Below are 20,814 nucleotides of genomic sequence, written 5' to 3'. Positions count from 1 at the left end.
TGCGTCATTGTAAACTTTCACTTTCCATATTTATGCCATTCCCTGCCTCTCGTGAACTGGTGCAATTTCAGGCCAAATTGTAGTTATTTTTCTGCTGGGAAGATGTGACTCACCCCCAGCAGCCAGAAAGAGAAGAACACAGTGACGACTAAGTGTGTGACAGGATGAGAGAGATTTGGAAAACCCTTTATAGTTTCACAATGATGTCATTCCTTTGTCACCGAGTGTCACGCATTAAACAGAGTCCTCTGCGGGCACAGTGCTCACACTCTGCCTAAAGGAAGATTCCCTGCACGCTCCTCCCATAGCGAGGGCCCCTCCAGCCTCGCAGCCGGTGCATGGGATGCGGGTTTCTTATCAAACGAAGCTTCAGTGAGCCCGCTGCTTTGCTTAGGAGCAGACTGTGGATTGAGCAAAGCCAGGGTATTTTAACATTTTGTTCCATTTTAAGGCTGCATATCAATGGAATCAGAAAAGGGAAACCTTCCAGGAATTGCTGATTTAAGTGGATATGCAGTGACACCTGCTTATGGAGAAAACCTAAACTTTTTAAGTCATTTAGTTTTTGATGGTTTTCAAATGCCTGGTCTCTTCCCCAGTAGTACAAATTGTTTTATCCTGAGTTGGAATCACCATCCCATAGTTAGAAATGACAGTGGCAAATCAAGTGTGCCTAATGTCACAATTACTGCAGAGTAGCTTAACTTTCTTATCACGGACTGAGCAATGGCCACGTTAACACTGATAATGAAATGTTACTGCTATGCTATGGTGAGCGCACCCCTCAGTCAGCAACAACAGAGGTAGCTTTTTAAAAAAATATTATTTTTATTGATTTCAGAGAGGAAAGGAGAGGAAGAGAGAGAGAGAGAGAGAAAAACATCAATGATGAGAGTGGATCATTGATCGGCTGCCTCCTGCACGCCCCCACTGGGGATCAAGCCCATAACCCAGGCACGCGCCCTTGACCGGAATCGAACCTGGACCCTTTAGTCCGCAGGCCGACACTCTATCTACTGAGCCAAACTGGCTAGGGCAACAGAGGTAGCTTTAAAACCATGAAGAAGCTTTAGTTGATGACACCAAGGTGAGCTGAGGCCCACGGGATTCTCGTACAGCTGCAGGTGGAAGAGTAGTGGGGAAAGCCACGCCAGGAAGTGAGTTGCCTTCAGGAGTCAAGTTGAAAAAGGGCAGACGAACAGGCCTGCTGCCCAGCCTCTGAGCTGTTGGGCTGATGCCCCAGAAGGCCCCTGCACGGTGGAGCTCAGAGACACGTCTGAGAATGTCTGCCATGGCATTGCTCCACTAACTCCAAGCCGGAGGCCACCTGCCTGCCCACTGGCCACCGAGGGCATAGGGATCAGGGTCGGTACTAGCACACAGGGACTGCCATGCAGCGGTGAACATGAAGGCACAGCGCGGGGGGCTTTGAGAGCCCAATGCCGAGTGGAAAAAAATGGCTGCTGGAGAACATGTTCAGTATGATTCTAATTACAAAGAGTTAAAAATGTACCAACATTACATTGTAAAAACGAGGTAATTATTCCCCCACCATTCCAGTTAATGGTTTTCTCTGGGGGGCAGGAGACCGCAATGGTGGAGGGGCTCAAGGAGCTTCTAATAAGGCACGCGCTCCGCGGGAAGGAAAACCGTGTTCGTTTTAGGAGTATTCCTTACACTGCAGGAATACTTACATCGTGTCTGTGTCTGTGCACACATGATGTATTTCATAATATGAAAATCAAAATGACGAGTTCAAAGAAAATAGAGGCTGCAAAATTAATGACCAGATAGTGTTTTTCTAGGAGAAGGAAAGCAATTAAGAATTTAGACAATTGAGTAACTCAGATCTCACTGCTCTTCACTGGAGCTCTCCCTTGTTCCTCACAAGATCCAAGAGACTGCATTTCATTTGCGTGGTTCTCTTTAATGCGGAATGCTTTTCTTCCTTATATATGTGTCTATGAGCATATTATTTTGCATATTGTTTAATGGAATAACATAACAAAAATGCCCAGCTTCTCCTGGCACACCCACAGATGTTCGATACAGACTATCTTCTTTCTCTTTTATAAAAATTACATTAACACACAAACGACACAATAATTTTTTAAAGTGAGAATGACTGAAACTGGAATAGCACATTCTGACCTACCATAGACATTTACATGCAATGTATTCTGAACTTAAAGTTCAGGCCTCTTTCCAGTCACCAATGACAGCTGACAATCACCTGCTCGGGGCTCTCTCTGTTCCGGCAGAAAGCACTGTGCTAAGTAACGTTCATGGTTTATTCTCTCAAACCTTCACACATCCCTGCGAGCTACAGAGTATTGTAACGATCGTCCATGGGCAGGAAAGGATGTAAGCACAGGGATGTTCCATATTATTTTGCATATTATTTAATGGAATAACATAACAAAAATGCCCAGCTTTTTTGCAGACAGCATTGGGATGCCAGCCCCCTAGGGTGAGCGCTGCCTTGTACAATAGTTAAAAAACATTCAGTCTCTATGTTAAATCAGCATTGTATTTACATACCAATTGCTTTAAAAGCTTGCTTTAAATCTTTACATTATAAGCTTCCATTTGAGAAATAGCAACCTGGCCCTGGCTGGTTTAGTTCAATGGATAGAGCGTCGGTCTGCAAAGGGTCCCGGGTTCGATTCCGGTACAAGGGCACGTACCTTGGTTGAAGGCTCCTCCCTGGCCTGGCCCTGGTCAGGGCTCGTGCAGGAGGCAACCAATCAATGTGTTTCTCTCACATCAATGTTTCTCTCTGTCTTTCCCCCTCTCTTCCACTCTCCCTAAGAATCAATGGGAAAATATCCTTGGGTGAGGATAAACAACAACAACAAAAGAAATAATATTTAAAATCTTTTTTTCTTGAAATATTAATGTTTATTGCATGTAATATTATTATATTTAAAATCATTTTTCTCGAATTAAAAAAAAGAAATAGCAATCTGAAGACAAATATGACATTAAAATACCAAGACACAAACACACATGCACATGATTGTGGTTGTATGTAGCTTTTAAAACAGAATTTCTGTGACTAATAGAACTCAGTGCTATGCCACAACTGTAATTTTATGAGGTTCATTAATCTATTAGAAACAGCGATGTCCACTACATAAATTTTATCACTTGCCATTTTATTTTAACAAGGCAGATGAAGATATGATGGTTCAAAATTGCCTTGATATGTCTTAATAGAATTTAAAATTTGATCCAAACCATGTAAGGCACACTTTCCCAGCCATTTGCATTATGGAGCCCAAATCCTGACAGGGACATATCCCAGCCAACTGCCACCTTTTCTCAACCAGTGACATGGAACCGCGTGGAGGGCATCCTCAAAAGAAGAAGGAGTTTTAAAATATTTTTCCACCCCAATTTTTTAAATGTAGGATCTGCTTTATATTCTAAAAGGTGAACTGCATTGGAAGATACAAAATATCAAGCAGCTATTTTGAAATCAAAGCCCCCCTTTCATATCGTAAATATACTCTTTGGTTCCAAGTCATGTAGTTGGGAAAACTGCTGGCACTTTCCACCCCGGTGAGTTACAACTGGACATTCACTGCCGGGCTGTCCGAGCCACGCAGATCCTTTAGGGGACACAGAGATGGGAATGAGCTGTTAATGTCCATTACTTCACACACGGACTCTGACAGGTCACTTTAAAAACCGAACTTAGCAACAAGGTATTAGTCCTCTTCATGACCGTTTTCTGAGAACAATATGTGCCATGAAACAAGACAGATTTGTGCAAACGTTCCAGAAAAACAAATAAGGAAGCTTAAGTGGGCCGCACTTTACAATGAGAAACTTCTAAAATAGAAAAATCGGGTGCAAATTCAGTTTGTGCTTTTTCATTATTTTACATAATTTATCAATTTTTGGCAAATCACATGACCCTTTTTATGTATAATATTACATACTTAACTTTTATATTTTATATAATTTTTGCATACAATAATGTAGAGTTCTTTAAAAATACACTCATTCAGCAAACATTTACTTTGCTTCAGTCATAATATTTTTTCACTTGGCCAAGTATCCTAACCTTTGGATTTAAAAGAATTGTTTCATACATGGATATAGTCACATTTCTGTGGGAAAATATTTTAAATGACTGTGATCATCTTTAATTTTATTTAAAGATTGTATCTCCAAAAATACAACAAAATTACAAAAGAATTAATAGGTGTTTAAAACAACAAAATCATCTAATTATGTACCATGGAACACAAGCTTTGTTCAATGTTATTATCCTCTTGGTGCAATTTAAATACAACAGATCCATGAATGAAAGGACTGCTGAATAATAAAAATAAGGAACAGAGTGTAAACACCACTATAGGCGATATGTTGCCTGGGCAGTGATTGTGTCTGAATATATTTATAGTGGTTCCTTTTATTTTCCTTTCAAGGTAGGGCTTTTTTTGAATGACAAATAATGGTTTAAAAGTTAAAGAATAAGTTAGAACCTTTCCCATACCCAACTGCCTGGGGAAGGAGGGTTATTATTTTGTAATAATTGGAATCATTCAGGCTATATAGTATGTATAAAGATGGAAAGAACTAGATCTGCTTTATTATTCATGGAAGTTTGACTAATTTGGGACAATTCTTATTAATAATGTATGTACCATTTCATGTTTACAGGAAATAAAGTAACCACTACTAAAGAAAGGCACTTACATGAATGCAGAATAGAAATAATTTGATAACATTAATTAAATGGTATCAGCAGTAGCTATTTGTATTTTTATTGGGAAAAAAACCACACAAAACATTTTACATCTTTTCAGGGCATTTTGCTTTTATTTTTATAGATATTATTACTTTCTACAAAGGGACTGCATGTTATAATGTCATTAATAGGCAGGCAAACACTTAAATAGTAAGTAGTGAATAAAAATTTTAATTTTATATGAAATAATATGTTTCACACATTAGCATATTCATATTTTCACAGCTTATCTGGATGTCCTTTAAATGCACAAGCTATCAAAAAGGGCAAGGTCTCGGAAGAACTAATGACTATCAAGCTCAAAGCAACTGGAGGTAAGAGTTCATGGCCAGGTTCAACATCTCCATGGAGGTCCAGGTAGTAGTTTCTCACAGGGTTCTGCATGCCAAATTATACTTTATTTGGGAATTGTAATTTTAATATACACTAAGGAAGCTTTTCTCACATTTGAACTAAAAGTATAATGTTTGTCTCAAAACAATAGCTTAGTTTTTTCCTTACTTTTTAAAAAATATGTTTTTATTGATTTTAGAGAGAGAGGAAGGGAGAGGGATAGAGATAGAAAAATCAATGAGAAAGAAACATCAATCAGCTGCCTCCTGCACATCCCCTCCTGGGGATCGAGCCCACTACCTGGGCATGTGCCCTGACCCGGAATTGAACCGGTGACCTCTTGCTTCATGGGTCAACGCTCAACCACTGAGCTACACCAATCGAAAATGCCATTCCTTGAAAAGGAAGTTGACTCCAAAGAGACATAAAGAAAAAACACAATATACTGTATATAAAAGAAATATAGCAATAGAAGTTTTCATTTGCTCAAAGTACTTGTTTAATTGAAAATCTATGCTCCATAAAGTTGTTGAAAACAAATATTTTAATCCCTGTGGCCTGGGAAAAGATTCCTCTACCAGCAAATCAGCCAATAAGATATGGTGCTGACGGTGCAATACAATTCTCCAGATGCAGCAGCCAGTGCGGAATGAGCCCGTGTCCCAGATAGTGCCGTTAGTGAGGTCGTGGGTAATTGTTTAATCGTTTCTTAATGACTGCGTCGTCCTGTTACTCACATTCAAGTTCATTCAGATACTAAAATACTGAGATCTGAGTTGGTGAGTTTGCTTTTCTTCTTTATTGAATCTCTGAGCCCAGTATTAGGCATTTATCACACTCTCTGCATTGGTCCATGCATGGCCCATTTTGTTTAGGTAGTTAGTTACTTATAATAAAGCAATAAGTACCTACAAAACAGCCACCCGATTTATCATGCTGCATGTAAATTTTCCAAGCTTATATTTTCTCTCGTAACATTACATTAGTTAGTAAGAGTCATCCATATTGTTTTTGGTGGGCATGTGGCTCATTTCCAGGTCGTACCTTTGTAAACAGTATGTTACGTACACCTTGTGCCACCTCCCATCGGACATATGCAGCTGTTTGTCTCTGGTGTGTACCTAGGGCTGAAATTGCTGGTTCACAGCGTATGTAAAGTTCACCTAAAGCAGATAATGAACTGTGTTCCACAGCAGTAACCCCAGGAAAGTGTAAGAGCCTGCATCTCCTTCAAACAAATTGTCAAGTCCCCATCCTGCTCTCATGAAATTGGTCTTATTAAATCTAAAGTGAAAGTTTACATGTATCTCTCTTAATTGCCATCTGTTTGGTTTAGATTCATCACTATGGACTGTTGAGATGACCTTAAATCCTGCTTCCAGCTTCCTTACTATTAACTACCTATCCCACCTTTTAAAAACTTTTACAATACATTCATATTCCTTCTATAAAATAGTGATGGGAAAGTGATGCCTGTTCATTGAGAGTTTACTCTGTGTTCAGCACTTTATATTTTCTTGCATTAACTCTCACAACATAGATTTTATGGCTCTTTTACAGACAAGGAAATGGAAGCATAAAGAAGTAAGTTTCCCAAGTTCAAGAACAAGAGTCATGGGCAAAGCACATGTTTCTTCTAGGTTGCATTTGCTCCCCCTCACCCAGGCCCATGTCGAGAACCCAAATTACGTGTCCCTGGACTCGCACCCACCTGCCCACCTGCCAGCACCCAGCTCCACCTGTGTAATGGGGCATTAATTAATCAGCATAATTTGGGTCTTCATAGCCTTTACAGTGCTGTGCATGAGAGGACGCATGACCTTTGGAATTCAGTCCCACCTCTGCCTGACTTTGGACTTGGGCAGATTGTTCTTCTTCTTCTTCTTCTGTTTCTTCTTCTTCTTCTTCTTCTTCTGTTTCTTCTTCTTCTTCTTCTTCTTCTTCTTCTTCTTCTTCTTCTAAATATATTTTATTGATTTTTTACAGAGAGGAAGGGAGAAGGATAGTTAGAAACATCAATGAGAGAGAAACATCTATCTGCTGCCTCCTGCACACCCGCAACTGGGGATGTGCCCACAACCCAGGTAACAAGCCCTTGACTGGAATGGAACCTGGGACCCTTGAGTCCACAGGCCGACGCTCTATCCACTGAGCCAAACCGGTCAGGGCTTGGGCAGGTTCTCTCTCCTATCAGTGATGAGCATGGCCTCACTTATCTTAAGGCTCAACGTCTTCATGTATGAGAAAGGTACAATGGAACATGACTCCTAGTGCGCAGTGAAGCTGAAATGAAAAAACACTTACGAACACCAACGTGTCTCGCAGCACACCTGTGGCGTAATGGACAACATTAAACGGTGGCACTTTTATACGCCCTTCTTTTTCTTACAAGGGATTTAAATCCTTCAACTCCTTTTACCTATCATTTTAGAATCCTGAACATGGATGTGGAGACAAATTCAACATTTCAAACTGAAGTCTACTTTCCACTTCACAAACCACAAACTAAATGTAAAGTGACTGAGATTTATCCGTCTCATAATTTTAGTGTGAATTAAGAGAGTCTAATTCTTTGCAGGTATAGAGAGTGATGAAGAAATTAGGCATTTGGATGAAGAGATAAAGGAACTGAACGAATCCAACCTTAAAATTGAAGCAGATATGATGAAACTTCAGACGCAGGTAAAGAATCAGAAAGGTATCTTCATGGTAATCATACTCTTTAGTGGAGGCAAAACATGGAACTGCTAAACTTTGTGATAAACCCCCCCCACACACTGATATCTTATAATGAATATGCTAATCATGTCTAATCATTGCAAGATTACATAATTATTGTAAATACGTGAGTAGGTGGGTCACCTGGGCCATCATTGATTTGGTAGCTGAAGGCAAAGGTATTCATGTTTCTGCTTTGGAGGCATCAAAGGCTTTATAAACAGGTCATCCTGTAGTTGTAGAGTCCTTTAGAGAACATGGAGCTTTAGAGAAATTGTATTTGAGAAGATATGAGTACTTAGTTTTATTCAAAAATTTAAGTAAAACAGGGCAACTTTTCACATTCAATTTTTCTACGACACCTCTGAATGTGTCCGTTTTTGTTAAAAACAGATCTTTCTGGAGAGTTTCCTGCATAGCTTCTTTACCAGAAATTGCAAGCAATGTCTTAACTCCGCATTCTCCTTTGTAATGTCTGCCCCATCCCTGCCTAAATTTATCCAAATGGAAATTAAAAATGTAGTCCAGGATTTTTTTTAGCACACTAAATAACAACTCTATTGCAAAAAGTACAGTATCTTTCTCCCTTCTCTCCTCTCCTGCAATGAGGGATTTTTAGACCACTGTGGTTACTGACTCCCAGAAGTCATTGCCAGCAGTTTAAGACTGAAGGTTTAAGTCCATCTGAAACGTAGGTTTGGTTTCCTGACCCAGCGTAACGTGAACAATGCCACGATCTTCCATTGAATAATGATCGGTCTATAAAAGAGCTCGGTTTACAACTCCTCTTATAACCATTAGCAAAGACAGCAAAGGCCTCTGCCCTCATGGAGCTTCAAGTCTAGAAGGGGGAGGCTGACAATAACATAAAATATCATAAATAAAAAATTGTTTGACCTGGCTGGCATGGCTCAGTGGTTGAGCACTGACCTATGAGCCAGGAGGTCACGGTTCCATTCTTGGTCAGGGCACATGCCCAGGCTGTGGGCTTGATCCCCAGCGTGGGGCATGCAGGAGGCAGCCGATCAATGATTCTCTCTCATCATTGATGTTTCTATCTCCCTCTCCTTCTCTCTTCCTCTCTGGAAGCAATAATAAGAGAAAGAGAGAGAGAGAGAGAGAGAGAGAGAGAGAGAGAGAGAGAGAGAGAAGAAAGGAAGGAAGGAAGGAAGGAAGGAAGGAAAGAAGGAAGGAAGGAAGGAAGGAAGGAAGGAAGGAAGGAAGAAAGAAAGAAAGAAAGAAAGAAAGAAAGGAAGGAAGGAAAGAAGGAAGGAAGGAAGAAATTGTATGGGAGAAGGGGGTGGGGATAGGCAACCGGAATCTATACTAATAAAAGGTTAATATGCTAATTAGACTGGGAGACCTTCCAGACATTCTTCTGGACAAAGCCACGGTGGCAGGGCCGAGGTAGAAGCGGTTAGGGGCCAAGAGGGGAGGGCAGTTGTGGGTGATCAGGCCAGGATGGGACAGCAGTTGTGGGTGATCAGGCCAGTGGTGGGGGGCAGTTGGGGGTGAGCAGGTCAGCAGGCAGAGTGGTTAGGGGCAATCAGGCAGGCAGGCAGGTAAGTGGTTAGGAGCCAGCAGTCCTGGATTGCAACAGGGATCAGGCCTAAACCAGCAGTCGGACATCCTTCGAGGGGTCCCAGATTGGAGTGGGTGCAGGCTGGGCTGAGGCACACCCCCCCATGCATGAATTTCGTGCACTGGGCCACTAGTTCAATATAAAACAGGATAGCCAGGCTAGGCATCAAGAAGAATCATTTTAGCAAAGACTTCAGGAATTGCGGGAGTTTGCCAAACAAGTATGGGAGGGGAAGTGTTTCAAAGAGTGAAAGCACCGTACAAAAACACTACATCTAGAGAAAGCACAGAGTTTTGAAAACTAGCAGGTGAGTGATGTGGGAGATCAAAGGAGACGAGCCCCAGGGGTAGCACACGAGCGTCCTAGGCCATTCTAAGGACTTGGTTTTTATTCTGAATGAACACAGAACATTTTAGGGTTTTGAGCCAAAAGTTAATGTGATCATATTTGACCTACATGGGATCTGCATTTTAAGAAACTTGTCTTGGTAGCTGTGTGGAAGATGGACCAGAAGAATAGATTGCAGGGGGCAAGGCCACACCCAGGGCCACCCGTGAGAAGGCAGCCAGTCGCTCTGGTGGCTGGGCCCAGGGGACAGCAGGGAAGATGGGGACTGTCGTCCCATCCTGGGTATCCTGAAGGAGGAGCCAGGGAATTTAAAGGGAGAGAGGAAGAGAGCCATCAGGGATAACGTGAAGGCCTGAGCAACGGTCTAGTTGCTACTAACTGGGAAGGAGAAGACTGTAGTATATGGAGCAGGCTTGGGGAAACAGAGCTTGAGATATCCATCATATAGCCACGTGGAGGTGTGGGGGAAGTCTGGGCAGAAGACATACATTTGGGAATGCAATTTCAAACTTGAGCGTCGTTGATGGGGTTGCTATTTTGTGAAGAGAAGTTACAGGGGAGGCATTCCTGGGCATTGAGGTTCAGCCGATGCATTCCCTTCAAAGAGAAACATTTTGTACTCCTTCCAAACGCCACTTCTTTTATTTTCAAGTCATTTCCATTGCAGATCACATCTATGGAGAGCAATTTAAAGACAATAGAGGCGGAGAACAAGCTTATAGAACAGAGTAACGAAAGCCTGCTGAAGGAGCTGGCAGGTCTAAGCCAAGCTCTCATTTCAAGCCTTGCCGACATCCAGCTCCCACAGATGGTAAGTCCAAGGCCAGGACGTGGCCGCCCCGTTCCAGGGGTTTGCAGGGTCAGTGTCAGTCACCAACAGGGCAGCCAGACAGAAGTACCGAGCTTTGAGGAGACCTGTCAGCAGTCACCGAGGTATCATGCTTCATCTTGTATGATTTGCAATGACCTCCTTCATTCGGAGATTCATACACTTAAATTACATTAAGGCCAAGGGTTTTTGATACTGTAGAAGTCATTGAAAGATGAAGGTTTATTTGAAACTTGTTTTATAATGTAATATGAAAGTTGGAGGCCAAAACTCTCTGGCTAAAATTGTTTCTCCAAATAAAAAGCTTACAAGCTTACACAATCTGAGACACAGCCATTTGTGTCATCCACCCAATTTAAGAATCGTAGGAAAGAATTTAACCTGATGGTTTCTTTGTCCTAAGCATGAAGGCCATACTTAAGTCATCTTCATATAGAACAGAAAACACAAAAGTGATATTTCCCAAATCTAAACACATATTTGAAGCATGGCAACTATTTAAAATTTATAGAAAATTAGTTTCCTTTACATTTTCATAAATATAATAAACATTTGAAAGGGGGGCTGCATTGTTGAATGCTTTTAATTTTCTCACGGTGTCTATTTTTAGAACAAGTTTTCTAATGCTGCAAACTTTATATATATAGAATGTTTTAAAGAAGCAGCAATTTAATAAAAGAAATATGATTGACTTTCTGAAAACAATTAAGTCCCTCAAGTTACCCAGCTTTCCAGCATGGAGCCCTCATCTTAACCAATTCCAAATCTGTCCCTTGAAAATTAAAAAAAAAAATCAATAATGTAATATTATAAAACACAAAGAAAAACAAATGATTACTTTGTGGTCAGTCTTGAGGTAATTATTGAACATTATTTAATATTATTTATTAATGTTGTTTAACTCATACTTCAAACATATTCCTTAATATTTTTTCCTTACCAGTGCCACTAAAATAATCATCACCCTACAAGATAACTTATACTTTGTATAGTTATCATATAAGGTACTCTAGTGGTGAGTTTTAGGGTTAGTCACATTAAATTTCACAAAAGCACCAAAGACATTCTTATTCTGTAGTTGAGGAAGTAGAGGCTCAGAAAATTTACATAATTTGACCAAGAGCAGGCCTGGTTTTAGTGCGGGCTTTGTTCACTCTGCCAACGGGGTCCTTGTTCAGTTCTGTGACTCCAAGAAGCATGTGACACCACAAATGCAGAAGCTAAAAGGGAACAGAAAACCACGGTTAAGTCAACACTAATAATTTAGATCAGTACTTGGCTGAGCAAAACAAAATAATCTTCAAATACAGGAAGCTCCCCTTCTAAATAGCAACATCAATAATATTCTTTATACCTAAAGTATTTAGACCTTGTAAAAGTCTTCTCTTCTAACCGTCTTGTGAAGTAAGTAAGGCACAAAAAGATGGGGCCGTGGGGGTACCAAAGAATGGTTGGGTAGGATTGCTTTGTGTCATTTATTTCCTTGCACACAGTGTGCAATTTCTACATGTCAAGTGTCTGTTCCCTCTGAAGCACCACATTGGGCCAAAGAGCTACCGAAATACACAAAAATGTGAGCTGAGCAGTCCCTGACTTTGTGGATCTCACATTCTACCTGGAAAAACGGGGAGAGAAATAAAGCACATTACACTGAGGCTGCAAGGGGGGGAAATGCACAGAGAGGTGTCTGAGAACGAAAGAGGAACATTTTCCACCCGACACCTGATCAGGGTCCAGCTTGCTCAAATCTCAGATTCCTTAACCCAGCCCAGTGCTGTCAAGGAAACATCTGGTGCAACAAGCCTTTTCTCCCCAGTCTTGCTGACATTCCCCTTCCACAAATAGGAGGCCTGAGACTGCATCTCAAGAGATGCAGGGCAGCTTTGAGGGCCCACCTCAGCAGCCAGACAGCTACCTTATGCAGCTCCACACGGACCACAAAACACAGTCCAATCACATTAATCCTATAAACTGAGGAAAGAATGAGCAGATGAATCCCAATGCGCCCTTCCTCTCTCTCTCTCTCCATCTCCCCAAACTCCAGCAACCTTACCTTCCTTCCCGGACTCGGTGTCCCTGATAGGCTTCATCCTTACCTTCCTTCCCGGACTCGGTGTCCCTGATAGGCTTCATCCTTACCTTCCTTCCCGGACTCAGTGTCCCTGACAGGCTTCCGTGCCCTTTGGTCCTCGTTTTGCCTCAGCCTGAACCCCTGTGATTGGTTCCATGTGTTTTGTCTTCATTCAGGGGCCTATCAGTGAGCAGAATTTCGAAGCATATGTAAATACACTCACAGACATGTACAGCAACCTGGAACGGGACTATTCCCCAGAATGCAAAGCTCTGCTAGAAAGTATCAAACAGGCAGTGAAGGGCATCCACGTGTAGGACGCAGCGCGGCGGGCATCAGAAATCACCCACAGCAGCCACACCAGTGCATGGGCGCCTGCGCTGCTGAGGCACGCAGGTGCCGCACTGCATTTACAACTGCAACATTGCACTAATTTCCTCCCCAGCTGACATAAAAAGGAAAGAAAGAAAGAAAAAAACTATAATAGACTCTATGGATTAAAAGCAATGCTGTCAAATATTAGATTGTATTTATTTTCATATGTTTTTCTTTTATTTCCTCATTGCACTCTTTGGAATTTTTTTCTTTGTAAAGTATATGTAAAGTAATGTGACATTTTAATATTTTATTCATTTCTAATCGAAGAGTTTTTTATCTTTTAACTGCATTTTGAAGTCTGCCATATTTTTTACAAGTGCGTTTCTTTTTTCCAATAGAATTTAAATAGAAATGCTAGTCTCAAATCACATATCTTGCTGGGCTTCAATGAGAAAACAAACAAACAAAAAAGTCTGAAGGAAATCTTTGTCTAAGGACTGCATTATGCCCCAGTTTGGTTTTTATTGCACCCTTTCCCCCGCCTTTCACTGGCTTTTGCATTTGTCAGTGGGCTTGTGGTATGGTGAGACGCATGGAAGGAAGAAGATAAATGGCGCCCACTAGCGGGCAATGCGCTCTCACAGAAGCACAGGTACTGGAGAAGCCTGTTCAGAATTGGTTAGCAATAATTAAATATAGAAATCAGCAAATTACTCGACTTGGCTGTATGGTTTTGGTAAACATGAATTATTTATTTGAAATGTTTTAAAGAAACATAAGCTTTTTTTAGTGGTGCAGATTTGTCTGTTTGTTTTTCAAGTCATATCAGATAGTTGGCAACTCTTATCCCAAGACGAGAAATAAGACTTGATGTGACCAGCCAGGCTTCCCTGCCATATGTTGGTACAATATACAAGTGACAATATTGATGTAGATTTGTACTTAGCAAATACAAACACATCCAAATGGAAAATTTTGTAGATACCGTATCCCCTGAAATAGCATTTATCTTACTTGGTTGACTGAAAGGAATGGAAAACTATAGTAACACATGGAAAAAAAAATGTTACTCCGATCTGAGCAATTACTTTAGGCAACAATAAAACTTTCAATTTGATCACTATCTTTCTGAAGAACTACAAGTGCTGCAGAGTAAACACACTCAACACACAGGCACACACCCACATAAACACACTCACATACACCCAGACACACACAAAATTGAGCCCGAAATCTTGAATTTCTGCATAGATCAGAGTTTAGTAGTTGCTATAGTAAAGGCAATGTCTATTTCAGGGATTGTAAAGTAGTTAAGCATTGTTTCAAAAGTTTTTTTATATTTATTTTTTTTAAGAAAAGGTATAGACAACCAGCTAAACTGCCTTTTTGGTGTGCACACACACCTCGTGTGCAATGTGCCTCCGTGTAAATGGACACTTGAACTTAGTGTGGGCTTAATTTTCTGTTCTATAACAAAAGTGTTTATTTTCTATTAGCCTCATGGATATGTAGATTGAATGTGATGGCACTCACAGGCTTGATATAATCCACTGTTATTACTGTTACCTGCACAAATTAAGAGTAATATCAACAGTAATTCCACTTCCATGCCACTGTGGTCATTGTTATGTATTAAATGGGGCTTATCTTTGGTTTGGGGTTCATTTGAACTCTTGAATTTAGTTTAGTGACAATGAGATGTCTGTTCTTAGGTAGGAATGGTGTTTATTTAAAAATCAATTTATAAAGAAAAAGAGCTACCATATGTGCTGTCTATTATAAATGGGACACCAAACAAAATTTTCTATTAAAGTTATGTACTGCAAACAGTTTGCTCTAGAGTACTTGATAGATGCATACAAATGAGTTCACTTATTACAAAGACAAATCTTAATTTGCTAAATATTTTAACAACTTTGTTATATATTTTATTTAATTTAAAAGAAATTTCTTACCAGCCTATGTATTTATTACTATAATTTACTATGACTTCGGGTTAATAATTTATTTGTGTTTGCATAGTTTGAGCAGTATGTTTTATGAAGTATATTTGTATTTATTTGCCTCCTTTGTACTTGACGTGTTTTGTAATTTGCACTGAATTATTTTCCTTTCAACTATGTTGATCGATACTGTAAATTGGGTCTTTTGTAAACAACAAAAGGACAATGATGTATGCATTTTTTTAATTTCAAGTAGTTTGTATACCGTTTCTTCAAACAATTAATATTTCTTACATCAAAGCAACAAAATTGTGTTCAGTGCTGTACATTTGGTGTATGGTAGGAAATAAAAATTGATAATGAGTTTTGCTGTGATCTTTCTCAAGCTACCATGTAGAGCAAGCATGTCAAACTCAAAGGCTAACACGGGCCAAATAAACGGGACGTGCAACCTGCGGGCCACGAGCTTGATATGCTTGATGTAGAGACTATTGTCGCCATCACATGGAAAGCATGGAGCTCGGCTGCGGTCAAGTACCCCTGAGTCCTCCAGTAGTTCTGATGTATTTTGATTCTGTCAACCCATCTGCTTGGTTTGTTTTTGCACCACAAGTAGGAAGGATTTTTGCCCATTGGCAAGTCGTCACAGCCTTTGGTTCAGTACACATTATGGAAAAGTGGGCGCCTTTGATGTAAGAAACACCTTTGCTAGCACTAGCGGGAATGCACCTGTTTCTAGTGAGCAAGACTATAGGCCTCACCCTGCTGACTCCAAAACTGCTGTGGGCATATCTGCATATTCATACAAGTTTGTTGAACTCAAATTAAAGAAAACTAGTTATCAATTCTTTTTTAAAAGTGTTTTTTGTTCATTTAAAAAATATATTTCTTTATTGATTTCAGAGAGGAAGGAAGAGGGAGAGAGAGATAGAAACATCAATGATGAGAGAGAATCATTGATTGGCTGCCTCCTGCACGCCCCCTACTGGGGATCGAGCCCGCAACCCAGGCATATGCCCTTGGCCAGAATCGAACTGGGACCCTTCAGTCCGCAGGCCTACGCTCTATCCACTGGGCCAAGCTGGCTAGGCCATTTGTTTTTTATTGATTTCAGAAAGAGGAAAGGAGAGGGAGAGAGAGAGAAAGATAGCAACATTATCGATGAGAGGGAATCATTGATCCGATGTCTTTTGCACACTCCCTACTGGGGTTGAGCCTGCAACCCGGTCATGTGACTGGCCTGGAATCCAACTGTGACCTCCTGGTTCATAGGTTGACGCTCAACACTGAGCAACAGTGGCTGGGCTAATTATTAATTCTTGACAGCACTTCTTTACTTATGTGTTTTTCTCATATAATATCAATCAGCTTAATTTAGTTTTCCAGTTTCTGAAATAAGTCAGGCGGAAAGGTCAAGAACCGTATAATTTCACTCACAAATGGGATATAAAGCAAAAAAGCAAAAAATGAACAAACAAACAAAAACTGAGGTCATGGATACAGATGAAAGAATGGTGGTTATCAGAGGGCAAGTGGGTTTGGGGGAGGATGGGGAGGGTAAAGGGGGGTCAAATTCATGGTGACAGAAGGAGACTAGACTTCAGGGGGTGAAGACACAATAGAATATGCAGATGTCATATTATAAAGTTGTACACGTGAAATTTATATAATGTTACTAGCTCATGTAACCCCATTACATTTAATTTAAAAAAGTCCCATTTCTGCTCAGATTTACACATCTCTAGGATTGGATGCCATTTATACTCAATGTGGTAAAACCCATGTGATCCATGTATTGAAGCAAAATTGGCTAAAGGGAAGCCTGGGTCCCCAGAGGAAAGCAGGGTACTTGGGTAGACCTTTATGCAACGGGTTGACACATGGCGGTCCATGCACAATAGAGCTTGCTTTTCGTCACCAAATTTATTTGTCCGAGATGTGCATACAACACATCCTGTGAAAATGGGTCATAAGATGCAAATCTGCTCAGCCAGCTTCTTACTCTTTGCAAAATATGTGTATCTTGCCCTGACTGGGATTTTACATCAATGAGTAGTGTCTGCATTCTTGTCACCCAACATGTCAGAACAGTACCAGTCCTATTGGAAATAAGAAGACAGTGAAGAGTGAGTATCATACATTCATACAACGGAAGTTTAATTAGAAGATAGTTATGTCAGGTGCACTTCCTGACTACCCTGAAAGTTCAGCCTAGGGGTGATGATGAAATGAGTGGTAAGATGATGACTGAGGTACACACAGGCTCCTGTGGAAACAGTGTGGAGGGCTATTTATATAAATAACTGATTTCCTGGGCAAAGTGCTGGTTACAGATGAGCTCGGCACGTTTGAGGAAAGGCATTGCAGGTAGGAACATCATGGTGATGAGACAAATGCAAGCAGCTTAAAGTAATAAAAATACAAAAAACTAGTGAGAAGCAAAAAGCCCAGGTAAGTGGGAGAACAAGTTACATTCTAAACAGCCATCTTAAAGAGTTCTAATTTCCACAGGCAGACTTTGGAATGCCAAAGAAAGATTTAAAACCAGAATGATGGGATCCGATTTCCATTAAAGATAATGTATTCTAGCAGTTCAAACAATATTTCTTTCTTACACTAAAGCAACAAAAGTGTATTCAGGGATGTGCCTTTGCTATATGGTAGGAAATAAAAATTGATAATGAGTTTTGCTGTGATCATTTTCAGCTACTCCATAGAAACGATTGTCAGCCTCCCATGAAAAGTGTTGAAGCTTTTGGACAAAAAACTAAAATACTTCTACTTGAACCAATTGTCTGATTGAAAAGAAGAGGTGAATGATTTTTGATTTGTCTCATTAGAAAAAGTTTTAAAAATTAATTTGTTATGATACATAAATATTTTATCAATATGCATAAAGCTAATGTTCTCTGTGTCTCTACACATGATGTGATTTTATTTATTTATTTTTTAAATATATATTTTATTGATTTTTTACAGAGAGGAAGGGAGAAGGATAGAGAGTTAGAAACATCGATGAGAGAGAAACATCCATCAGCTGCCTCCTGCACACCTCCTATGGGGGATGAGCCCATAACCAAGGTACATGCCCTTGACCAGAATCGAATCTGGGACCTTTCAGTCTGCAGGCCGATGCTCTATCCACTGAGCCAAACCGGTTAGGGCTACATGATGTCCATTTTTTTGTGGCCTGGGAATAGGACCCTGCTCTTTCCTTACATCATTCAGCAGATAATTCTATAGTAAGCAGATTTAACTGGCTAATAACTGTCTATACTGTTAGACACAATCAATGATGCCTTGTATTCTTTATCTCATGAAATCCTCAAAAAATTTAGGGAGCAAATGCCACCGTGCCCAGTTACACCGATGAGGAAACTGATGCTCAGAAAAGTCAGTAACTGGTCCAAGACTGGAGGACTCAGATGCAGAGAACAAACTGATGTTTGCCAAAAAGGAGGGGAGAAGGGGGCTGGGTGAAAACAGATAAAGGGATTGAAACGTACAAACTGGTAGTTACGGAGCAGTCCTGGGGATGTAAAGCACAGGATAGGGAATATAGTCAATAACATTGTAATAACTATGTACGGTACCAGGTGGGTGCTTGAAATATCGTGGGGACCACTTTGTAAATATACGATAGTCTAATCACTATGCATACACCTGAAACCAGTACAAAATATTATTGAATGTAAACTATAATTTAAAATTAAAAAAAAACCTAGGAAAAGGTATAGCCTAGAGTTGACATATTTTCACTATTTTTAAGGTGTAATCCATGGGGATCTGTCAGAAAGAAAGAAAACCTGGAAGGACGAAAGCAGGAATTAATTAAGATTCAGATACAGACTAGGGCCCAGACATATCCAATATTCTTAAATCCTAACACAATAATAGTGCCTAGCTGCCATTCCTGAGTGCCTCATGTGCCCCTTGAGCCCCTGAATTGGCTCTCATAAGCTTGACTGACACACCAAAATGTATTATGATCAGCCTTATACTGACAGGAACCGGAGGCTTAGAGAGAATAAAGAATTTGCTTGAGCCTCAGAATTCAGTACCAGGGTCAGGATTCAACCCAGTTCTGACTTGGAGTGGAACTCCTGTCCCTGCTGCAAGCCATTGGTACTGTCTCTGGCCAACCCCTAACTTGCTGACCATCCTCCTAACCTGCCTCAAGCCATAGTCACTGGGCAAGTGGTGGTCAGTTTAATCCCACTCCAGACAAAGCTGTTTAAAGAAGCATTATTTTCACATTTAAACCACACTATTATGATATATTTCTCTTGTAAAAGCATATCATAAAAATGTGACACCTTAATAATTTATTTGACAAATTGGGATTGAAAATCTTAATATGGTTATAATAGCCAAACAGTCAGAAAAATGTGAACAACACATTTTCTTTGTTGCTTCTAGAGCAAAACAGCACAATTATTGTGTTCTGTCATGAGCTGCGGTTTTGGATTGGCCTCTAACAAATAAAAGGACACTTTGTACTGACCTTTATCAGCCCTTAAAAACTTAAAAACATAAAGAGAACATAAAGTTCCCTACTCTTAAGAAACAGCTGCTGTTTTAGACTTTTCCACTTAAATATATATTCTCACCCATAAATGCAGTCACTTTCATTCTGTAATGATTACCTGATGCAGTCTGAAATGAAATCCAGGATTAGATGGGTGGGCCAGATATTTTGAACTCAGAATGGCTCTTTGGGGATATGACACCCTGATAATAGTTGAAAGGATCAAACTTTTAACCACTGGAAATGCTTGTAAATACTTATCCCCAATGGTAGTGTACTTGAGAGAACTCTCCAGTATTGTGCCTCATCAAAACCCTGAGGACCGCCCGGCTGGTGTGGCTCAGTGGTTGAGTGTTGACTATGAACCACGAGGTCTTGGTTTGATTCCCGGCCAGGACACATGCCCAGGTTGCAGGCTCAATCCCCAGTAGGGGGCATGCAGGAGGCAGTCAACCAATGATTCTCTCTCATCAGTGATGTTTCTATCTCTTCCTCTCCCTTCCTCTCTGAAAAAAAATAAAAAAAATAAATAATAATAAAATGAAAAACCCTGAGAACCAAAACCCTCCATACCCACACAGCGGGCAGCCCAGGCCACAGTGTGCTGTCTCCTCTCACAAGCCTTGACTATCGGATTATCCCCATTAACATGGGTTTACTATTCTAGGAAATTCTTTCCCAGGAAGAAAAATTGAAAAGATCTTCATTATTTGTTCCAGGAACTTTCTAATAGTACATTGATTTGCACGGGAGCTGTTCAATGTACTCGCGGAGTAAATACCCCTCCTCAGGACCAGGTGTTCTCAAGTGATTGTGTTCTCTTGGAGACTCACTTTAGAGCCCCAAGCTGTGCTGGGCACCTCTCTTCTACACTGTTACATTGTGAACTTGCCTGATTCTCATCACAGCCTCACACCTTCCTTAAACCAGACCTCCCAAACCACAGGAATACCCCACCTTTGCCTGTGCGGAGGTGAGAAGTCAGCCCCTGCCTGGGGCCACGGGGGAGGAGCTTCAGAGAGGTCTGCAGATGGCTAATACGTGCATTGGGTTTGGGAATGCCCAGGTGAGGCCCAGCTGTGAAGCAAGGCAGGCTGGTGCTAGTGCCAAGTCTCGGGCCTCTTATTGATAGGTTTGGGGCACGCTGACTCCAGCTGCAGCTTGTTTGAGAGATTTTACAAAGTCTGAAGCCTGAGCCAGGTCAGGCCCTTCATATGGAAAAGCTGCTGCAAACAGCTTGGGTGGGGCTACAAATTGGATGGGGCGGGACCTCAGGGAATCACCAGGGCGGAGCCAACAGTGTGGGCGGCTGACAGTCTGCTCTGCAACTTGCGCGATCTCAGCACCGGAACGATGACCCCTGGGAGCACCGAGTTCCTGCC

At 40.8% G+C, this 20,814-nt stretch overlaps 1 protein-coding gene across 4 annotated transcripts in view; it reads left to right on the top strand.

Annotated features, from left to right (window-relative positions):
* Nucleotides 1-13,116, top strand: part of ST18 (ST18 C2H2C-type zinc finger transcription factor) — a 59,625-nt gene extending 46,509 nt beyond the window's left edge. For all 4 annotated transcript variants that reach the window (XM_054708379.1, XM_054708382.1, XM_054708380.1 and 1 more), the window contains 4 exons: nt 4,988-5,076; nt 7,674-7,777; nt 10,411-10,554; nt 12,820-13,116. In XM_054708379.1, coding sequence (XP_054564354.1) covers nt 4,988-5,076; nt 7,674-7,777; nt 10,411-10,554; nt 12,820-12,960 — 478 coding nt within the window. In that variant the 3' untranslated portion in view covers nt 12,961-13,116. The remainder of the gene's footprint in view (nt 1-4,987; nt 5,077-7,673; nt 7,778-10,410; nt 10,555-12,819) is intronic.
* The last annotated feature ends 7,698 nt before the right edge of the window (nt 13,117-20,814 follow it).

Source organism: Eptesicus fuscus, chromosome 19, assembly GCF_027574615.1.
Source record: "Eptesicus fuscus isolate TK198812 chromosome 19, DD_ASM_mEF_20220401, whole genome shotgun sequence".
Classification (NCBI taxonomy): domain Eukaryota; kingdom Metazoa; phylum Chordata; class Mammalia; order Chiroptera; family Vespertilionidae; genus Eptesicus; species Eptesicus fuscus.
The sequence above is the reverse complement of the archived record's forward strand: the minus strand, read 5'-3'. Positions and strand labels throughout refer to the sequence as shown.